The sequence below is a fragment of the Lissotriton vulgaris genome, chromosome 1_1, assembly GCF_964263255.1.
Source record: "Lissotriton vulgaris chromosome 1_1, aLisVul1.2, whole genome shotgun sequence".
In the NCBI taxonomy this organism is placed as follows: domain Eukaryota; kingdom Metazoa; phylum Chordata; class Amphibia; order Caudata; family Salamandridae; genus Lissotriton; species Lissotriton vulgaris.
In genome coordinates, this window is record NC_141685.1 from 545958051 (window position 1) to 545977769 (window position 19719).

At 49.5% G+C, this 19719-nt stretch overlaps 1 protein-coding gene across 1 annotated transcript in view; it reads right to left on the reverse strand.

The window, feature by feature from the left end:
- BTBD8 (BTB domain containing 8) overlaps positions 1 to 19719 on the reverse strand; it is a 541977-nt gene that overhangs the window by 270251 nt on the left and 252007 nt on the right. Inside the window, exon 9 of the mRNA XM_086953936.1 lies at positions 6989 to 7091. Within this exon, the coding sequence (XP_086810062.1) occupies positions 6989 to 7091 (103 nt within the window). The remainder of the gene's footprint in view (positions 1 to 6988; positions 7092 to 19719) is intronic.

Below are 19719 nucleotides of genomic sequence, written 5' to 3' on the forward strand. Positions count from 1 at the left end.
CAGAACCTCTTCCACTTGTAAGCATAGGAAGTCCTAGTAGAAGGACGCTTAGCCTCCTTCAGTATGTCCATACAATCTTCAGGAAGATTCAAATTACCATATTGCACTATCTCAGGAGCCATGCCGCCAAACTCAACGACAAGAGGTTGGGGTGCACCATCTGCCCCCCGCACTTCGTGAGAAGGTCCGACCGGCACGGCAGCCGTATGTGAGTAAGGAGAGACCGGTGAAACAGGTCCGTGTACCACCACTGTCTGGGCCATTCCGGAGCAATGAGGATCATCCGCGCCCTGGACTGGGACAGCTTGATGAGCACCGCCATAATCAGGGGAATGGGCGGAAAAGCGTACAGAAAGCTGTTCGACCAGTTGATCCATAACGCATTCCCCAGAGTCCCCTGCTGGTAATACCTGGATGCTAAGTCTCGGCATTTGCTGTTGTCGGCATTGGCAAACAGATCCACGTCTGGAGTGCCCCACCTGGCAAAGACATCTCCGAGCACTTCGTCGTTTATGACCCACTCGTGGTTTTCCTGGATCAGTCTGCTGAGTGCGTCCACCTGAGCATTCTGCACACCTGGCAGACGGGTGGCCGTTATCGTCAGTCCTCTGGCTAGCAGCCAGTGCCAGATCGCCTGCGCTTCCTGTGACAGTGTGCGCGATCTCGAGCCCCCCCTGCTTGTTGAGGTAATACATCGTGGTCTTATTGTTCGTCTGTACAAGCAGAGAGTCGGTCTGGAAGGACGGATGAAAGGCCTTCAGTGCCAAGTGAACAGTTCTGAGTTCCAGGAAATTGATGTGGTACGTGGACTCCGTCGGGGACCACGTTCCTTGGATCTGTAACTGTCCGGAATGCGCTACCCAGATGTGTAGAGAAGGATCCGTCAAGATAGTTTGAGTGGGAATGTCCTTGTGGAACGGAACCTCCTTGAGGAGGTTTTCCGTTGAACACCACCATCTCAGGGACTGCTGAGCGTGCAGAGACAGTCAAATCCTGTCGTCCCAGTTCCCTCGCCTCTAGTCCCACTGATCCTCCAGACATTCCTGTAGCGGCCGCATGTATAGGCGTGCATGTGTAGTGAGGAAGATACAAGAGGCCATGGACCCCAGTAGAGAAGACACCGTCCTCACTGTTGTAGATGGAACAGCCATGAGAGCCTGAGCCTTCCAAAGGATCGATAAGCGTCTCTCCTCCGAAGGAGACACGCTTGCTGACAGTGTATTGATGGAGGCTCCCAAGTACTGTAGGCACTGGACCGGAGTCGGGACAGACTTGGACATGTTTATGTGCAACCCGAGCTGGTTCAACAGAACGGCCGTCATGTTGAAGTGCAATTGCGCTTCCTGGAAGGTGAAGGCTTTGATCAACCAGTCGTCCAGGTACAGGTAAGCAAACACCTTGTTCTTTCTCTGGTGTGCCGCCACCACTGCCATGCACTTTAAAAAAGTCCTGGGTGCAGACTTCAGTCCAAATGGTAGTACGGTGTATTGATAGTGATTGGCGCCGACTTGGAAGCGCAGGAACTTCCGGTGTTTCCGTGCAATGAGCACATGGAACTACGCATCCTGCAGATCTATCGCGCAAAGCCAGTCTCCCTTTTGCCCTGGACTGGGACAGCTTGATGAGCACCGCCGGAATCAGGGGAATGGGCAGAAAAGCGTACAGAAAGCTGTTCGGCCAGATGATCCATAACGCATTCCCTAGAGTCCCCTGCTGGTCATACCTGGATGCGAAGTCTCGGGTAAATCTTGTGAAAAGACAGCATGCAGAACTTCTCCCTGCGAATCCATTTGTTTGCTTGTCGCAAATCCAGAATGGGCCTGAACTCATTCTTGTCTTTCTTGCGTACCAGAAAGAAGCGTGAGTAAAGACCCTTTCCCCTTCGAGACAGAGCAACGTCTTCTATCGCCCTTTTTCTTAACAGGGTATCAGCCTCCGCCTGGAGCTTGCGCAGTTTGAACTGCGAGCAAACCGGTGGAATCGCTGGAGGCGGGCTGAGAAAACAAAGACTATATCCATTGCAAACAATATTCAGCACCCACTTGTCCTGAGTAATTTTTCTCCACTCTGCCAAGTAATTTTGTATGCCCCCCCCCCACTGGAGCGGGTAACGGACAAGGGGGAAGTAGCACCTCAGGGCTTAGACCCGGCCGGGCCCTTGTTCGCGGAGGAGGACTGCCCTCCCAGGGTATTTAAGGGCGTTACCCTCACTCCCCAGTATCTGCTTGATGTTTTCCCTCTGAGGCGGAAGCCGGAGGTTTGCTTTGCTCACTTGCACTTTGTGGCACAAAAACGATTGAAAACGATTGAATTGCTAATCTGTTTTTTTTAAAAACTGTAAAATATTTTAACCAGGTGCTATTTTATATCTCCGCCCCCCCACCTCAAGGCGAGATCATTTGCCGAGGCTTTTGCACGTTCTCTTCCCACAGCGCCGCTGTACTCAGGCGCTGGGAAGCTTTCAGCATTACTTTGGGCGCCATCTTTAATTGGGAAGGCTGGCCGGTTTGCTCTGCGCCCCTCCCACCCTCCTCCCGCCCAACTATGTATATTAACAACCGATTCGCCCGACCGCGCAGCGGGCGCGCTGGCGGCGCGCCAAAGGCAAGCCCGTCAGCGCCCGTCCGCGCCTGGCCCGGGCCTAGGGCCACCCCCCCTGGTTCGCCCCCTCTGCCTCCACGTATCCATTACTCTGCCGCCCAGCTCCAGCTTCTTCGCCCTACGACCAGTCAGACATGTCTCATATCCCACCCAAATTCTTTGCTCACAAGCCCAGTTACATACTGCCCAGGCTGCCACGCCATGATACCTTCCACCCGCAAATCACCCCCTGGTGGTAAGCATTACTCTACGGAAACCCACACCATTGCGCTCACGAACGTCCGCTCGCTTGGCAAACACAGCCAAGACATTCATGAGCTGATCCATGATCATAAAATAGATCTTCTGTTCATGACAGAAACATGGATGGGCCAAGCGTCCGACCCGGATCTAGTCATAGCCGTTCCTGCGGGGTTTACCACCCACAGACTGGATAGGCAAACAAAGAAAAAAGGTGGTGGTATTGCCATCATTGCTCGTGACACTTACACAGTAAGGTTCACAATGATTCCACAGACTTCCTGTGAAGCCTTAGAATTTGCAATCAAACTGTCCCCTTCTTATACCTTTAAAGGGATTCTCCTTTATCGACCTCCGGGGCCCAGGAACGATTTCTTTGGTGCTCTTAGGTCCTTTTTGGAAACATCTGCGCTTGACAACTCCCTCACTATTCTAGGTGATTTTAATTTTCATTTTGACGTTCCTGACAATCCCGATACTGCTACGCTCTTAGCCGACATGTCCACCTTTGGCCTTCTTCCCCTGGTTCACTCCCCTACGCACGAAGGAGGTCACACGTTAGATGGCATTTTTTCCAATGCCACGGGCCTCCAAGTCACACAAATACTCCCCTTAACTTGGTCTGATCACCATCTCATCCTGGCATCGCTACAAGTACACGACTCCTTGGCCGACAAATCCAACCCCAATCCCCGCCAACCCTACCTGGCATGGGATGACATAGATGAATGCAGGCTGAAAACCCTGCTCAAAGACACCTCCCCCACTCTATCTCCCGACCCTAACACCGCTACTTCCCAATTCCACAACTGGGTTAGCTCAGCAGCCAAAGACTTGGTTCAAGTCAAACAACGGTCACGCAACAGATCTACCCCGTCGGCCCCGTGGTACACGGAGGAATTACGCACACAAAAGCAACAGTGTCGAAACATAGAGAGACACTGGCGGAAGGATTACACTCCCGAAGCCAAATCTCTGTACAAAGAGTCAGTAGCAAAATACAAAAATCTCATTTTTGACGCTAAGAAAAAGTATTACTGCAACAAAATAGAAACTGCACAAAACTCGAACAAATCTCTATATGAGACCACCAAACAATTAGCAGGTCTCTCTGTCGATCTCACACCTCCCCCGTCCCAAGCTCTTTGTGATGCTTTGTCCAAGTTTTTCTTCAGCAAAGTTGACGATATCGATCGGGTCTTCGCCAACAACGCAACCCCTTCCCACAGGCCTTCAAATCACCTTGACGGACCAATCTTTCCTCAGTTCAGAGAGGTGACCTGTTCTCAGGTGCTAAACATCGTATCCTCCATTAAATCGGGCTCGGCCCTAGACCCTTGTCCCCTGAAGGTTCTGCGGCCAATCATGGATGCACTTCTCCCGGCCATAACTGATATCTGCAACTCCATGTTTAGCACAGGTACTTACCCTGAGACATTAAAGAAAACCCTTATAAAACCGCTCCTCAAAAAACCCACCCTTGATAAGGAAGAACTCAAAAGTTACCGCCCCATCGCCAGTCTCCCACTACTAGCGAAAATAGTGGAAAAAATCATGAATGCCCAACTCTCTTTCTTTATCGAGGAAAACAAATGTCTGGACGAATCGCAGTTTGGCTTCCGCCGATTCCATGGAACTAAGACCGCCTTGGTCAAAGCGGCGGACGATATCAGATCCATTCGGGATGCGGGAGGCACAGCTGTCCTGATACTATTGGATGTATCGGCGGCCTTCGACACGGTCGACCATACCACCTTGGTCGACCGTGTCGAGAGCATAGGCATCCGAGGCAACGCTAAAAATCTTCTTGCCTCCTTCCTGGCTAATAGGACCCAGGTCGTCACTGTTGGACCTTTTGAATCCTCCCCCCTGTCACTGCCATGTGGAGTTCCCCAAGGCTCATCCCTCAGTCCGACACTATTCAACATTTATGTGTCGGACCTTGCCAAAGTCATCAGGGCACATGGGATGAGCCTCACGTCCTATGCAGATGACTAAATTGGTCCTCGCCGTCAAGAATGACGGGCCTCAAAAAGCCAACATGTTCAATCAGGGCATGCTGGCAATTGGGAACTGGATGGCCCACAACTGCCTGAAATTAAACTCCGATAAATCGGAAGTTGTAATTTTTGGCAATCTTTCCCCGGAGTGGTCCCCCCTTTGGTGGCCTTCACCTATGGGCCAGCCCCCAGACCCGGTTAACAAGGTGAGGAACCTGGGAGTCTTGTTCGACAATCGTCTGAACTTCTTACCACATGCTAACCAGATTTCCTCCTCAGCCTTTCATAAATTAAGGCTCATTAAGAAAATTCTGCCCTTTCTACCCGAAAATACCGCCAAAACATTGGTGAGCTCCCTGGTACTCTCCACCCTAGACTACTGTAACGCTTTGTTTCTAGGTGCCCAGGAGAGAGTGCTATCGAAAATGCAGGCTATTCAGAACGCGGCTGCCAGGCTCCCAGGGCGAATTCCCAAATACCAACCGGTGTCACCCACCATAAGACAACTTCACTGGCTACCGGTGAAGATGAGGATTAAGTTCAAGTCCCTGTGCTTGGTATACAAGGCTTTACATAATGCCGGACCAGTGTTCTTCACTCAGAACCTAACCCCCTACTGCCCTTCTAGAACACTGCGCTCCTCCAGTTCCTTTGAACTGGTGGTCCCCCGAACCAAATCTGTCAACTGGGGTGACAGAAGATTTCTCGTAGCCGCACCGAAACTGTGGAACACACTGCCTCACTCAATCAAGACCAGTACTTCCCTCTGGTCTTTCCGCAAGAACCTCAAAACCTGGCTTTTTAATCAATGAACTTCAGCTCCCCTTGTTGGCTAAACATTACAGTTACTTAGCGCCGAGATGCCCGAGGGCCTTCGTTCGCGCTTTACAAATGTTGTTATAAATAAATAAATAAATAAAATAACTGAAAGTGGAGGGAGTTGCTGTGCATTCTGAGATACCGAGAGTTCTGGAAAGTTTCCTTAAAGGCACGGTATCCCTTTTTAAGCCACATAATGGCAGCCTATGGGGGCTTGTCTGTCCATCCCTTCCTCTCTATCATTCCAAGGATTTTGTGAAGGGGGAAGTTTTCTCTATGGTGAAACTTGGCAGACTGTGCTGAATATATTATTGGTGGAATATCCTTTGCATTCTAGTTGAAGTACTGGACAGTGTTGCCTTGCAAGTATAGGCTGCATTATTTGTCTTTAATTCTCTCTTAAGTCTCTATGCAGGACTGCACAGAAGACAATTTAAGAGATTATTTTTGATTGCTCCGGGGTCCCCGCACATGAGCGGAACTATTCACTAGATTATGACTATACACAGAGATCCCCTACTACAGAATGTTCATTCTCAGCTGTTTGTGGAAACCACTATTTTTTAGTCCTCTTACTTCTTTAGTTTCAGTATTCAGTCAAACGAACAAACGTGTCTACAGAATGGAACAGATGTATTGGATAACATACGATTTATCTGATTTTCCCCCCAGTTTCCTCAGTAGCCCAGGTGCAAAACGCAAGTGACAACACATGGCGTTGAAGCCCAGTCGGTTGGGATGCTGCCGCGAAAAATGTAACAAAGTACCAAGGGAGGATTCACAAATCAGGTTTACTGACCAGTCTTGGTCGACACTAGTTAGGTCATGGGGAGTATTCCAGCATATGACAGGCTTGCATTCCTCATGCAGCACGAAGCATCTATTCCAAAGAGCAGGAAGTCCGCACTGCCTACAACTATCGTGCAGGAACTGTAAGAGGCAAAGGGCAGCATCTCATTCTATGTGCCCCTGGGTTTCCTCTGGTCATGGCTAAATCTAGATAAGCAACACCTCCATTACAGGCCTCAGTCCCTAGTAAGGCTGACTCTCCAGAACTCCATCCGGAAACAGCCATGTTGAGGCATGGCCAAGCTCCGCCCTTATTCTTTCATTGCCAATCGCTCTTTAAGATCCCTTCCCTTTCCTCGTGGTCTATCCGGGGCATACAGTATAATACATTTAAGTGTTTGGAAATCGACAAAATTGAGTGATGCCACAGAGTTATACTGGACAGTTTTTTTCATTTTTTTTTTTAAACAATGCAAAACCAAAATAACAGATTACAATATAAAAGTCAAAAATACACACATTCAGTTTTCTGTACTTACCAATGACTGAATCAGTGCTGTAAGGCAGTCTCTCTGAAGGTCAACGGGTAAATTTGCAAAGCTTCTCTCACACCAACTTTTTCCAAAGTGTTTCACAATCCATCTAATAAATGACAAGTTTGGAGCCACTGAAACACTCTTCACCAGACAATATCAATGAAAAAGGCAGACAGGCAACAAATATATTAAACTTTTACCCCATCGCCAAAATATTCTATCTGGGCACTGACAAACACCCTGCCCATCAGCCCCTCTAAATGAAAATCATTCATTGAAAATATGATTTTTTCTCACGATTATTTTCATAGTAATGCCTCCTCCCCCCTTTCAAGTCGAGATTAGCTTTGACCAACTTGGTGCCTGGTTTATCATTCTAACAACCATTCTCCCCATTGCCAAACAATACCCTTAAGTATAAGCTCTATTTACTCCAGCTTTAATCACTATCTAACTTCTGAATTAGAGATCATCAATAATAACTAAAGAAAAAAATATAATGGTCGTGCTTGATTTGCTCAATTGCCCTGATTTTCTGTCTCAGCACATTCCTCAACACAGGTACACAGGGAATGAGGTTTCCTAATTTATGAGCTTATGAAGAAGATCGAGTAACTGAGAACTTTCAAAACAGAGACAAATGGTGCTTTCCACAGAACTAGATGGATCTAAACATAAAAAAGGCTTAAATGACTAAGTAAAGCAATCCGCGCCAGCATATGTACATGTTTTAACCTCCACATTGTTTTAGTTATATGAAGGGTAGACTCAATTCTTCATAACCAAGGCCATCCAACAAACAACCTATCTTATTTTCTAAAGAAATTGCTATCAATGTGTAATTTGGAAAAATACATATATTAGTTAACTCACATATTTCTTAGAAGAATAGAGACATCAATTGTTGCATAAATGTTTGCCACACTAAGGGCTCGATTCCGCTCTCGCTAGTAAAGCCCTACGTACGACTCAGATCCGTAGGGCTTTACGAGTGATTTGTGCAACTGAAGTCCGAACGCACAAGTACGAAGCATTCTTATGCTTACAGACTCGGTTCGCGCGCGGACTCCCATTGAACTCTATGGGAGCCTGTATTCTGGACGCGTGCACAGGCTCCCATAGCAAAAAGAGGTGGGTGGGGAAAAGCGTACACCCTGTGGCGGGCACCCCATGGTTCCCACCACACTGTGTATGCACTGGAAAGGGGGGACCCATGAGTACCCAAACAGGTCTGAATCGGAGGACTTCAGGTGAAGGTGGGGTTGCTATGGATCCCAAAAGAACGATTCCTGCAGCTTTTTCGATCTGGCATACCAAATCGTGAAGGCTGTCCAAATCGTGCATCTACTTGCTCGCTCAGAAACAGACTCCATAGAGCTGTACGAATCGTCTGCGTACGAGTCATACGGACTGGATTGGGTTGGGAGATGATTCGCTTGACGTGTATGCGAACTTCGCATCGTACTTGGTCGTTTGGACCAGTGTACGAATCTGTCGGGGAAAAAGGGCTACGAATCGGACCCTTTAAAACCAAATCAGATTCGTAGGCCTTCCGAGCGAGATCGTAATCGACCCCTAAATATTTACACAAGGGGTTGTCCTACTCAGTTGGGAGCTAACCCCTAAATGTTTTACATGTATTTATGTGTACCTTTACTATTAAAATAGAATTATCTGAGATGTCTGTGTCGCATTACCAACACTTACTGACCACTAACAGGTGCATTTCAAAATTCTATGTCAGGACCTGGAAGTGAGGATTAGTCTGTTCTTTCTTCAGTATAGCATAAATAAGGCAGAGGGAGATGTAGTAATTCGCTCAGGACCACATAATTTGTTGTACTGGGGAAATCAGGACTTCAATTGAGGCCTGCTATATCCAATTGAAAAAGCTGACCTGATTTGCAAAATTGTTTTGCCATTGCAAAGCCTGAGGTGCACAAAATTGCAGGGTTTGCAAGTGTAAAACCTGCATTCGTTATATACAAGGCACCAACAGATTTGCAACTTACTATGACAACATTAAGACTGTGTGTGACTCGCAAGGAAAAGGGAGAACAAAAGTGGAGTTCACGTGCGCCTTGCAACTCACAAGGGTATGTAGCAATGGTTTGACTACTTTTGTGGTCGCAAACCACAGAGGGTTGAGCGACATTCGAAAAGGACTGGAATATATTGGCAAAATTAAGGCTGCCCAAAAGGGACAGCTTCTACCACGTGAATGAGGTGTGGTTGCACTGGAGGAGCACACAGCAGTCCAGCACCTCTACTTGCCACCCATATCCCCATGTGTCATGCCAGTTAATTATTTTTACTCCAACTGAAGCCACTGTTACTCACCCGTACAAAAAGCTCCAGGAAGTCAAATCAGCAGCCATTTGCTAACAAAACTTCATTGAATTTGTAAAAGAAGGCCTTTCACCATCCCCTCACTCACACCAGTGTTTGCATCTCCTGCCCTCCAACCACTTGAATGCAGGTACTTCACTTCCACTGTCTGTGACACAACCCTCACATTCCATCTGGTGCCAACGTAAACCAGAGGCATTCAAATGTATGGCACTCTGCTGTATAATAAATACCTTGAGTCAAACCTAAGGATGAATGCCATAATCTCTTTATAATGTGCATTTTATTTCACATGTATTTGCTTGACACATAAATCCTGCATTACTTATTTCACTTTCAAACCTTGAGCTGATGTTTCTTTCTACATTCTTGCATCCTCAAAGTGCATGCATTCTCAAAAATATTCACTACATTCCTTAAATCCGGCATTAAAAACTGTCCTTTAACTAAAACCGCTGTTTGTTGCCTCTTTTTTGCTCTTCTCTTTTTCAAATGTCCCTTTCCTTCCCTTTCATCCTCTGCATGCCTCTTCTGTCTGAGCACAACAAACTCTGACAAATACATGTTTGGCTAATCTGCATTTCAGAAAATGTCCTACCACTCATTTACAAGATGACAATCTCTCCTCCTTATGCTGAAAGTTATACAAATGCAACCTAACAGTACCTAATCTCCTCTAACTCTGGTATTAATCCCACCAACAATGTGCTTGAGCTCACCCCCACTAATGATTGCAACCAACGACTACTACTTTAGTCCACCATAAAAAACTGAAATGACTGCATGGAATTGTTTGTTTTGAGTGCCCAATAACCAACAGTAACCAATAACACTGAACTAACCATTAACCTTGGGTTTGAGAGCAGCGTGCAGCTCGGCGTAAAGCGCTTTGACGCCTCGTCATGGGTAGTAAGCGCTATAGAAATGCTATTACATTACTTTTACATTTATTTTGCATCAGCAGCCATTAAAACATACACCATACAACTACAAAACTAAATTTCCCATGGTTTAGAGGGAAATAATACAAAACAGTTTGTCCAATCATCAGGCAGCCTGTCCCTCAAGCCCCTTCGGTACCGCTCTATCCTCCTCTCTCTTGGCTGCTTCAGCAGTTTAAGATAAGTGCCTCATAACGTTCAGTTTCTTTCTGTATGCTTGAAACTCTTTATTGACCTTGTTGCAAAAATGTGTCTGCTTAATTGGCTTTCTTTACAGCGTATTCAGGGGAACGCTGATTTTTGTCAGTTTTCTTTATTTTATTGACACGATCGCGGGAACGTTCTCCGAGCCCCTATGCGGCCTCTCTTTCTCTCACAGGTTCTGTAGCGCAGTGCGGCCTCCGGCCGCTAGAGAGTCAGTGCTATCATCCATTTCACGTTTACCACGCTCTACCGGCGTGTCTATTTCATCGGTCACTGTAATTACAGGGAAACACAGCAGGTCGGGCTCGTATACGGGGGCTGTGCTAATTCGTTTTATTATTTACTGAGAGCTCAATACTGCAATTAAAGTTCTTGTGAGATGGAGCCACCGTCTGGACACTCGAGGGTAGGATCTTGTAATTGTGATTCGGGTAAGGCTAACCAATTGAGACTCGCCCAAGGTAGAGAAAAACCCCTATTGAACTGAAAGGGAGAGTTTGAGTCCTTGGGCTGTGTAGCCTGAAATAAAGAGTTCCGTCCATAACTGTGTATTGCGTCTATAACTGGGTATAGTGAAATAAAGAGTTCCGCATATAACTGGGTATTATGCAGCGCTGTGCCAAAAATCCCTTAACCCAAGGAAATGACAATCTGGGCGTCAGCCCCCCCTAATTCCAGGGCAGCCAACGACACAAGTAGTGGACACCAAACACAAGCACGCAGAAGACCAGGGGGTCAATCTAGACTCGTTTGCACATTTGAAAAAGGCCTTTATGCAATACCAGTCCTCTTTGGAGGAAGATGTCAACCCAGAATGAATGGAGGAAGATGTCAACCCAGAATGAATGGATGAATCCACTTCCCCTCCACCCCATACCTCGAGATGGAGATGATTCCCCACCCTCTTCAGACAGAGAACCAGAGTTCCAGTTCTTAGAGGCCTTTGGGTTTGCTTCAGGATGCAGTCGCAGATGCAGATGCAGATGTGCTGAGTTCAGACCTTCTGGATCCAGATGAGTTGTTACTCCCACGCTCAGCAAACTTGTATCAAGCTCCAAAAATGGCTGCCTGTGTAGCATCCAGTTTACGCAAGCCACTGGACTAGGAAGTGCGCGTTCGCATACGGGCGCATTATCCCTGTCCTTCTCTGGAAGATAAAGTCGCCTTCACCCCAGAGATTGACTCAAAAAAGACCACCTAGTGAAGGGTATAAATGTGTTCTAGCGTTCTTGCCAGGACAAATTGCTTGACGTGGTAGGCCCTTATTCCCAAATACTCAACCTGACTGAAGACGCCAAGGCATCAGGAGCTCTGATCTTGCCTGAAGTTCTTTCCAGTTGGGGGCAACGTGGGCTATATTTCCTTGGGAATGCCAATTGCATTTTATCAAAGGAGAGGCGCGGAGGTCTCTTTTGATAAAGATATATCTGAAGTTAGGGGTATTGGCAACTTCCGAAGCTGGGCCCATCGCGGAAGGGAATCTCTTCGTGAGTGACAGGGCTGGGGAATTTCAGGAGACAGCCTGGACTGCCAGGTGGTGAATGGAGAGATTACACCAGGATGGGTGGGAGGAGTGTCCCTTGACTCTGAATAGGGCTGTGCTCTGCCACCAAAATGCTGGCTCCACCTCCTGCGGAGCGTCTGATGTCTCTGCCCTGCACCCTGAAAGAAGCAGCAAGAGTCTCCAAAACAAAGTGCTCCAAAACTGGTTTGAACCAGGCTTAGTCCCCCTGGCCTGCAAAAACAAAGGATTTTGCGTATAAAAGTAGGAGGCCTGCTCCTAAACATCAGATCCTGTTTGCGCCAAGAAGAAACTCTGCCCGAAGAGAAGGACCTGGGAAAGCTGCATGGAGGACTACTGTCTCTAGCCTGAGAGACTGGCCTGTGGTGGGTGCCTTGCTGCAAGAAGGGAGAGGAGAAGAAGCATGAAGTGACTTTTATTTCAAATTGTGCAAATCTCTGAAACAGATCTCCAAGGGCTTGCGTCTGAGCCTGCCCCCTGAACTGAGCCCCAGGAACATTGGGCTCTATCCCCCCCCAGAAGAAGAAGCTGCTGATGGTACTGCCTTTCCCTGCAGAGCTAACCACGGACAATGGAGTGCGCTGTGAAGCCTGTGCCGTCCCACCAAGCAACGCAACTTCTGGTTGATCGCGCCACAACTCGCTCAGTAAAGGCCAGCCCCGGGGGGGGGGGGGGGGGGGGGGGGAGGCGGAGCTTGCCACGGCCGATGGCGGACGCGTGATCAAGATGCTCCGCACGAACGCCCTAAATATCCTACAAATATCCTGCTGGTGAGGGCCTAAAAGGGTCTCGGAGGTGGCCACACAGGACCGGAGGTCTCCGCGGCCGAAATCCAGAAGAGCGGAGCCGCTGCGATCTGCGGTGGTCTGCGCGGCGGGTGAGAGAGAACCTGTATCCTAGGCCGCTCGTCCCCGACCTCAAGTTAGCGCGGCAGCTGCTGTGCGTGCGGCCAGCCACAGCGACGTCGGCCCGGAGGGGGGGCGGAGAGCCGCAAAAGACGGGGAAGACACAGCGCCCCCCCCCTGCGGAAAGGCGGAAGGCCACAGCACGGTCTGCACGACCGCTCACCGACTGGCAGAGCCCACAACTAACCCACCCTGGGAACACTACTTGGGGGCCCTAAGGACCGACCACCAAGTAGCCCTGCAGCAGCCACTTGCACAGAAAGGCCTACCTGAAGAGAGCCTGAAGTGCCCCTGCCTACAACACCAGACACAAGGAGAGTGGCTTTCAGGCCCACTGGGATCCGAATACTAGTGGCGACTAGGTAAGCCCTCCTGGCGTGGTCACCACGGCCGCATCGCGGTGAACTTCTCTGGCGACACATGCTCACAGCGGAGTGTGGGACCGACCTCCACAGTCGGTAGTAGCGTGCGCTGATGCTGACCAGGTAGCGCGACGGAGTTTGGGGCTAGAAGAACGGCAATTGCAACGTGGACAGCACGAGGAGAAAGATCTGTGCCCTTTCCTCAGGAGAAGGGGTTGGTGTGAGAGTCCCGGATAGTGGTGGATGCGAGCTGGGAGAGCCGACGACACAATCTCATCGCAATTCATCATCGAGATATAGCGAAAGTGCGTGGAGGTGCCCACCCGGAGACCAGGGAGCAGAATGGGCAAGGGCGACAAGACCCAAACCAAGTTACCATTCGAACAGCGACGCACCAGAGCCCCGGAGGTGCAGACAATGGAGTCAGACCCACAGGCGAAAGGAGCTGAAGCCACGTTTTACGCAGACATTAAAACACTGCTAGTATCGATGCACAAAGGCCTCCAAGAGAGCACAGCGTCGTTAGGCTCCAAAATAGATGCCCTATCTTACCGCATGGACCGCATGACCGAGAGAGTCGACAAGCATGCAGAAAGAATAGATATGGCGGAGAGGCGCATAACCGAGGTCGAAGAGGCGCAAACGGAACAGGACAAATTTCAAAAGCAGCACGACAAAATACTGCAAGTCATACAAGAAAAGTCGGAGGACTTGGAGGCCCGCTCTCGAAGATCGAACATACGGATCACGGGAGTGCCGGAGACCACACAAACAGGCAAAATGGAGCTCTTCGTCGAGAAACTGCTGACGACACTGCTGGGAGCAGAGGTGTTCTTGCCGATATTTACAGTGGAACGAGCACACCGAACACTTGGCCGGCGCCCGAAGCCGGGAGCACCCCCGAGGCCGATCATAGCCAAACTACTAAATTACAGAGATAGCAACGCAGCCTTGCGTACGGCCCGTGAGAAGGGAACTCTGCATTACGAGGGCTCAGACATCTCTCTATACCCGGACTTTACCGCGAAGGTGCAAGAAGAACGCAAACACTTTGCCCCGTATAAGAGACAACTCCGTGACCTAGGCTTGGACTACGCTATGCTCTATCCTGCGAAATTAGGAATTTATCGACAAGGCCACTCTCACATTTTCACGGATCCTAAAGACCTACACAAGGCTTTGAAAGTTTGGACAAAAGAACACAGGGGCAGCCCAGGAGTCAGAACGGCGAGGAGGACACAGGTGGTCAGCTGGACAAACAGGACTAGAATGACTACACCGAACAGGGGATTCGCTGCTTCTGGGTCAACTGACTGCTGACGGCGTGCTTCGCCGCGGCCTGAAGCCGAGGCACAGCCATATGGAACACTCCGACACATGGGTTTTTCCTGTCTACACTTCTGTGAGCAGTGCTAAGGAATCCGGAGATTCAGAGACATTGGTGAGACTGTTTTGATTAGCATGTCCCCGCCGAGCATAGAGCTTGCACGTCTAGCTGACCGTGGTATGTGAGCGGGAATCTAGGGTGGCTCGGGACTTAACCCTTACTTGATACATTTTGGTTGGGGGGCGCGCGGGTCTGTACGCATGTTATAGTGACCAATCTGTGCCCTAATGGCTCGCACAGGCGTCACCTCTTATGGGCGTTAGCAGCAGGGGTGACACCCGGGAAGTCACTGCCAGGAGTAACGGCCGACCCAACTGGCAACCTTGGCCCCCGCGCTGTGTGCACTGTTGATCCCACTTCTGGATTGTTGGATAGTAACGGGTACGAATTGGGAGGGGGACGTTAACCTGCTGGGCCAAGTTGGGGTTGGTCTGCTGTGGGAGGAGGGTGGGGGGGTTATGGGGAACTCTTTAACAGAGTTATTGCATTCTGCAGAAGTTCGTATTGTTATGATGGGGGAATTGCACGATCTGACTTGGCACAAAAAGACCATGTTTTACACAGTCACACATATGCTCGCTTAATATTCACCTACAAGGCGTAATGGCTGACACCAACATAGACGAGACACCAACACACACTCCTAAACTGACTGTTCTTACCTGGAATGTCAGCGGACTGAACGACCACCGCAAAGTTAGAAAGGTCGTTAGCTATTTGCAGCGCCAACACATTGACGTAGCTTTGCTGCAGGAGACACACCACCCGACACATAATCGCATGCTCCGTTGCAGGGGGCTGGAGGGCAATATCTCAGTGGCGGGGTTTACCACTAGCTCTAGGGGGGTCTTGACGTGGGTTAACCCGAAATCCAAACTGCAGATACACACGCTGGAAGCGGACCCTAATGGGAGATTAGTTATATCTAGATGCGTCGGCCCACTTACAGACATGACAGTAGTCAATACATCTACAAGTCACTCACGGTAAAGATCAAATGCTTGAACAATGGGAGTCTATTGCTGTGGGGGGGGGGGGGGGATTTCAATCTCACTATGGACCCGACTTTAGACAGATCCTCCGCCCCCCCCCGCCCCCCCGCCGACCTGCGGCTGCTGCCCTGGAGCTGCAGAGTGCAATCACTTGCCTAGACCTGGGAGATGTGTGGCGGTCCAGGAATCCGCAACAGGGAGGGTACACGCACTTGTCCGCATTCCATAATATCCATACTAGGATAGATTACTTGCTGGCTTCCTCCTCCCTACTAAACCGAGTGAGGGATGCAGGGTCTTGCCTAGAACCTTGTCTGTTCACTCACCAGTCCTCATGGACATTCGCTTACCAGGCAAGCTCATACCACCATTTACCTGGAGGTTCCCGCCAAACTCATTGCTAGATCCAGTGTTTAAGGGAGAGCTAGCCAAGGCCATAGACTTGTTTTTTGAAAAGAACATCGGATTAGTAGAGAGCTTTCAGATAGTGTGGGAGGCCTTTAAGGTCTATATTCGAGGAGTAGCGATAGCAAAGCACTCGGGCATCCTTAAAGAAATCAGACGGAAACTGGCAGATATAGAGGGGAAGCTAGAAGAATTGGAACGCAGACAGTGCCTCCACACAGATGATGCAGTGAGCGCTGAAATTAAGACACTACTAGCGGAGTACCATGAGGAGGCGGACAGAGAGATTTGCCACATAAGCAAATACTCCACGGCACGGGTGTATGGGGAAGGGGAGCGCCCAAGCGCGGTGTTAGCCAACCTTATGAAGGGGACGCGACCGCGCCAACACATACCTATGGTTCACACAGCTGCGGGAACTCCTGCTACAGACGAGAGAGAAATAGCTGAAACTTTCTATTTGGATTTGTACTCCTCGAAAGTGGAGGATATGGAAGAGGAAATAGATGACTATCTCTATCATATAGACATTCCTACACTGGCCAACCATGACAGGGAATTTCTTATGCAACCGATTGAGAAAGACAAGATATTAGACGCGCTAGCCAGTATGAAATCGGGCAGCGCACCAGGAGCGGGCGGCTTAACGGCGGGATTCTACAAAGCTTTCAAGGATCAACTACTTCCACACCTATCGACCCTCTTTGACGACATATGCGTGGAGGGCAACATGCCGGACTCCATGAGAGATTTACAAAAGGGGGTGGTGATGAACAGAGTGTCTGAATTGAGCAGACCACTCTTACCCAGTCCAAAGATCAGGGCTTGATCCATCACCGTTATTTATCTCACTGCCCCATCCCAGCTCAGAACCTGGCTATATGCAAATCAGTCTGTCCCTGGCCCAGTGCATCATGGGAACAGGGCAGACTAAACTACCAAGCCAATTCTTTACCAGAAAGGAGACAAGCTACCGGGGACCGGTTTCTGGCATTTCAGCCTCTTCGGCCCGGCTTGCTTGAATCCTGATGGAGCAGTGAGAAAGGGACTCATGTCTGAGTATACCCCGCCACACCTATAGTGGCCAAAATCGATTTACAAAAGGGGGTGGTGATGAACAGAGTGTCTGAATTGAGCAGACCACTCTTACCCAGTCCAAAGATCGGGGCTTGATCCATCACCGATATGGAAGAGGAAATAGATGACTATCTCTATCATATAGACATTCCTACACTGGCCAACCATGACAGGGAATTTCTTATGCAACCGATTGAGAAAGACAAGATATTAGACGCGCTAGCCAGTATGAAATCGGGCAGCGCACCAGGAGCGGGCGGCTTAACGGCGGGATTCTACAAAGCTTTCAAGGATCAACTACTTCCACACCTATCGACCCTCTTTGACGACATATGCGTGGAGGGCAACATGCCGGACTCCATGAGAGAGGCACTTCTGGTTGCCATACTGAAGACGGGAAAACCACAAGAGGGTGCAGTTCGTACAGGCCCCTGTCGCTGCTTAATGTCGATACCAAGCTGTTCGCCAAGGTACTGGCCACTCGGTTAGCCCTGCTTTTGGACGGACTGGTCGCCCCAGAACAGGCGGTGTTTGTCCCTGGCAGGAACCTAGTTTATAACATACGTACTGTCTTGGGGGTGATTCAACATGTCAGACCAGATGTGAAGGCGCTGGATGTCTTCCTCGACATGGAGAAAGCCTTTGACTTCGTGGAATGGCCCTTCTTGCGTAAGGTACTGCAGCGTGTGGGCCTGGGACGGCCTTTTCTGCAAATGCTGGGGGCACTATATCATGGACCGAAAGCTAGGCTCCGCACAGGGGACCTAGTTACAGACCCATTCCCTGTTAGCAGAGGCACCAGAAAGGGATGCCCCCTCTCGCCCCTCCTATATGGTGGCTGAACCGCGAGCCTGCGCGTTGCGAGAATACCACGGAAACAAAGGCATAGGTTTTCCGGGCTACAGAATAATAGTTTCGATGTACGCTGATGACACTTTGCTGTACATCCATGACCCAGACAATAACGTATCATTAGTACTTCGTGAAGTGGTACGATTTGGGGAGCTCTCAGGGCTTCGGGTCAACTGGACCAAGTCGCATGCCTTTCCGCTCACGCCGCTCACGCAACAGACACAAATGGAATACCCCCTCCATTGGACCACAGATACGATTCGATATTTGGGGATACATTTGCACACAGATTCGGAAATTCTCTTCAGGGCCAACTATGGCACTGCGGTGAGTAGATTGGAGGATGATGTGGTACGGTGGAGCAAACTCCCACTGTCCCTGATGGGACGCATATCTATAATGAAGATAGTTGTGCTCCCGAGGTTCTTGTTCTTGTTCCTTACCCTACCAATAGTCCTCCCCAAATCATTTTTTACACGACTACAGCAACAGATGACGAAGCTAGCTTGGGCGGGCGGCCAGCCACACGTTAGGTGGACGACACTTATTATGCCTTACGAGATGGGCGGGTTGGTTGCCCCAGACATGGAAGCGTACTACAGGGCAGTGCAGGCGTCACATCTACATCCATGGCTGCACAGAGACGGAAACATACCCCATGTACGAATGGAAACCATTTTTGCACAACCAGATAAACCCCCTCACACTGTTTTTAGGGTCACTGATCGTAGAACAGGCATACTTGACTCCCTGACAGCCACCAATCACGCATGGCACAGTCTCCTGCGGATGCAGGGTGGGGCACTGCTATACTCACCGGTTATGCTGGTTGATTGGGCTAGGAGGCTCCCGCCGCTCATGGAGAAGGGAGCAATTGCAGCCCTGCACACCCTGAACATACACACGGCAGGAGACTTATTTGCAGATGGAATGGTCAAGACATGGGAGCAGGTCTTGGGCTCTAGCGCACCGCCTCAGCTGCTGATGCGCTTCCAGTTCCACAGGGTGCGCAGCGCCTTGGATGATCTATTGGGAGGTGACATGGCGGAACCCCAGAGGTCCCCGAACTTACACATGTACTCAAAACCACAACACCCAGAGGGATGCTGTCTAGCCTATACAAACTCACACAAACACCTACCCGGTACCCATATACCAAGGCGCGGCTGGCATGGCAGACTGACCTGGGCCTAGTACTAGATGATGACACATGGCGCTACTGCTGCACAGTCACTAAGAAGGTCTCTCTAAATGGCAGACAAAGATTAATTCACTTCAAGTTCTTAAATAGAGTATACTACACCCCTGCGCGACTCTTCAAATATGGCCTGCGGAATTCAGCAGGTTGTGAAAGGTGCAACGCACCTGAGGCGAATTTCCTGCACCTCGCTTGGCAGTGCCCGGGAGTCTGGGGGTTCTGGGAGAAAATCTTTGCTGAAATAAGTGCACTAACGGAGGTTGAGATTACTCCGGATCCCCTGATTGCTATATTGGGTTACACTAAAAAAACTACCTAGAGCAGTTAGACGACTGGTTGATATGGGCCTTCTGATGGCCTGAAGAGTGCTGCTTGCTGCTGCAGGAGAGGACCATTACCAATGTTAAAACACTGGGAGCGCGACATGCTCTACTGCTGTACTCGAACCGAAAATTATAGCGAACTGCAGCCCCCCACCAGCAGACCCAAAAATTTCTGGAGTCTCTATCGCACATACTTGATGAGCAAGAGAGATGATGA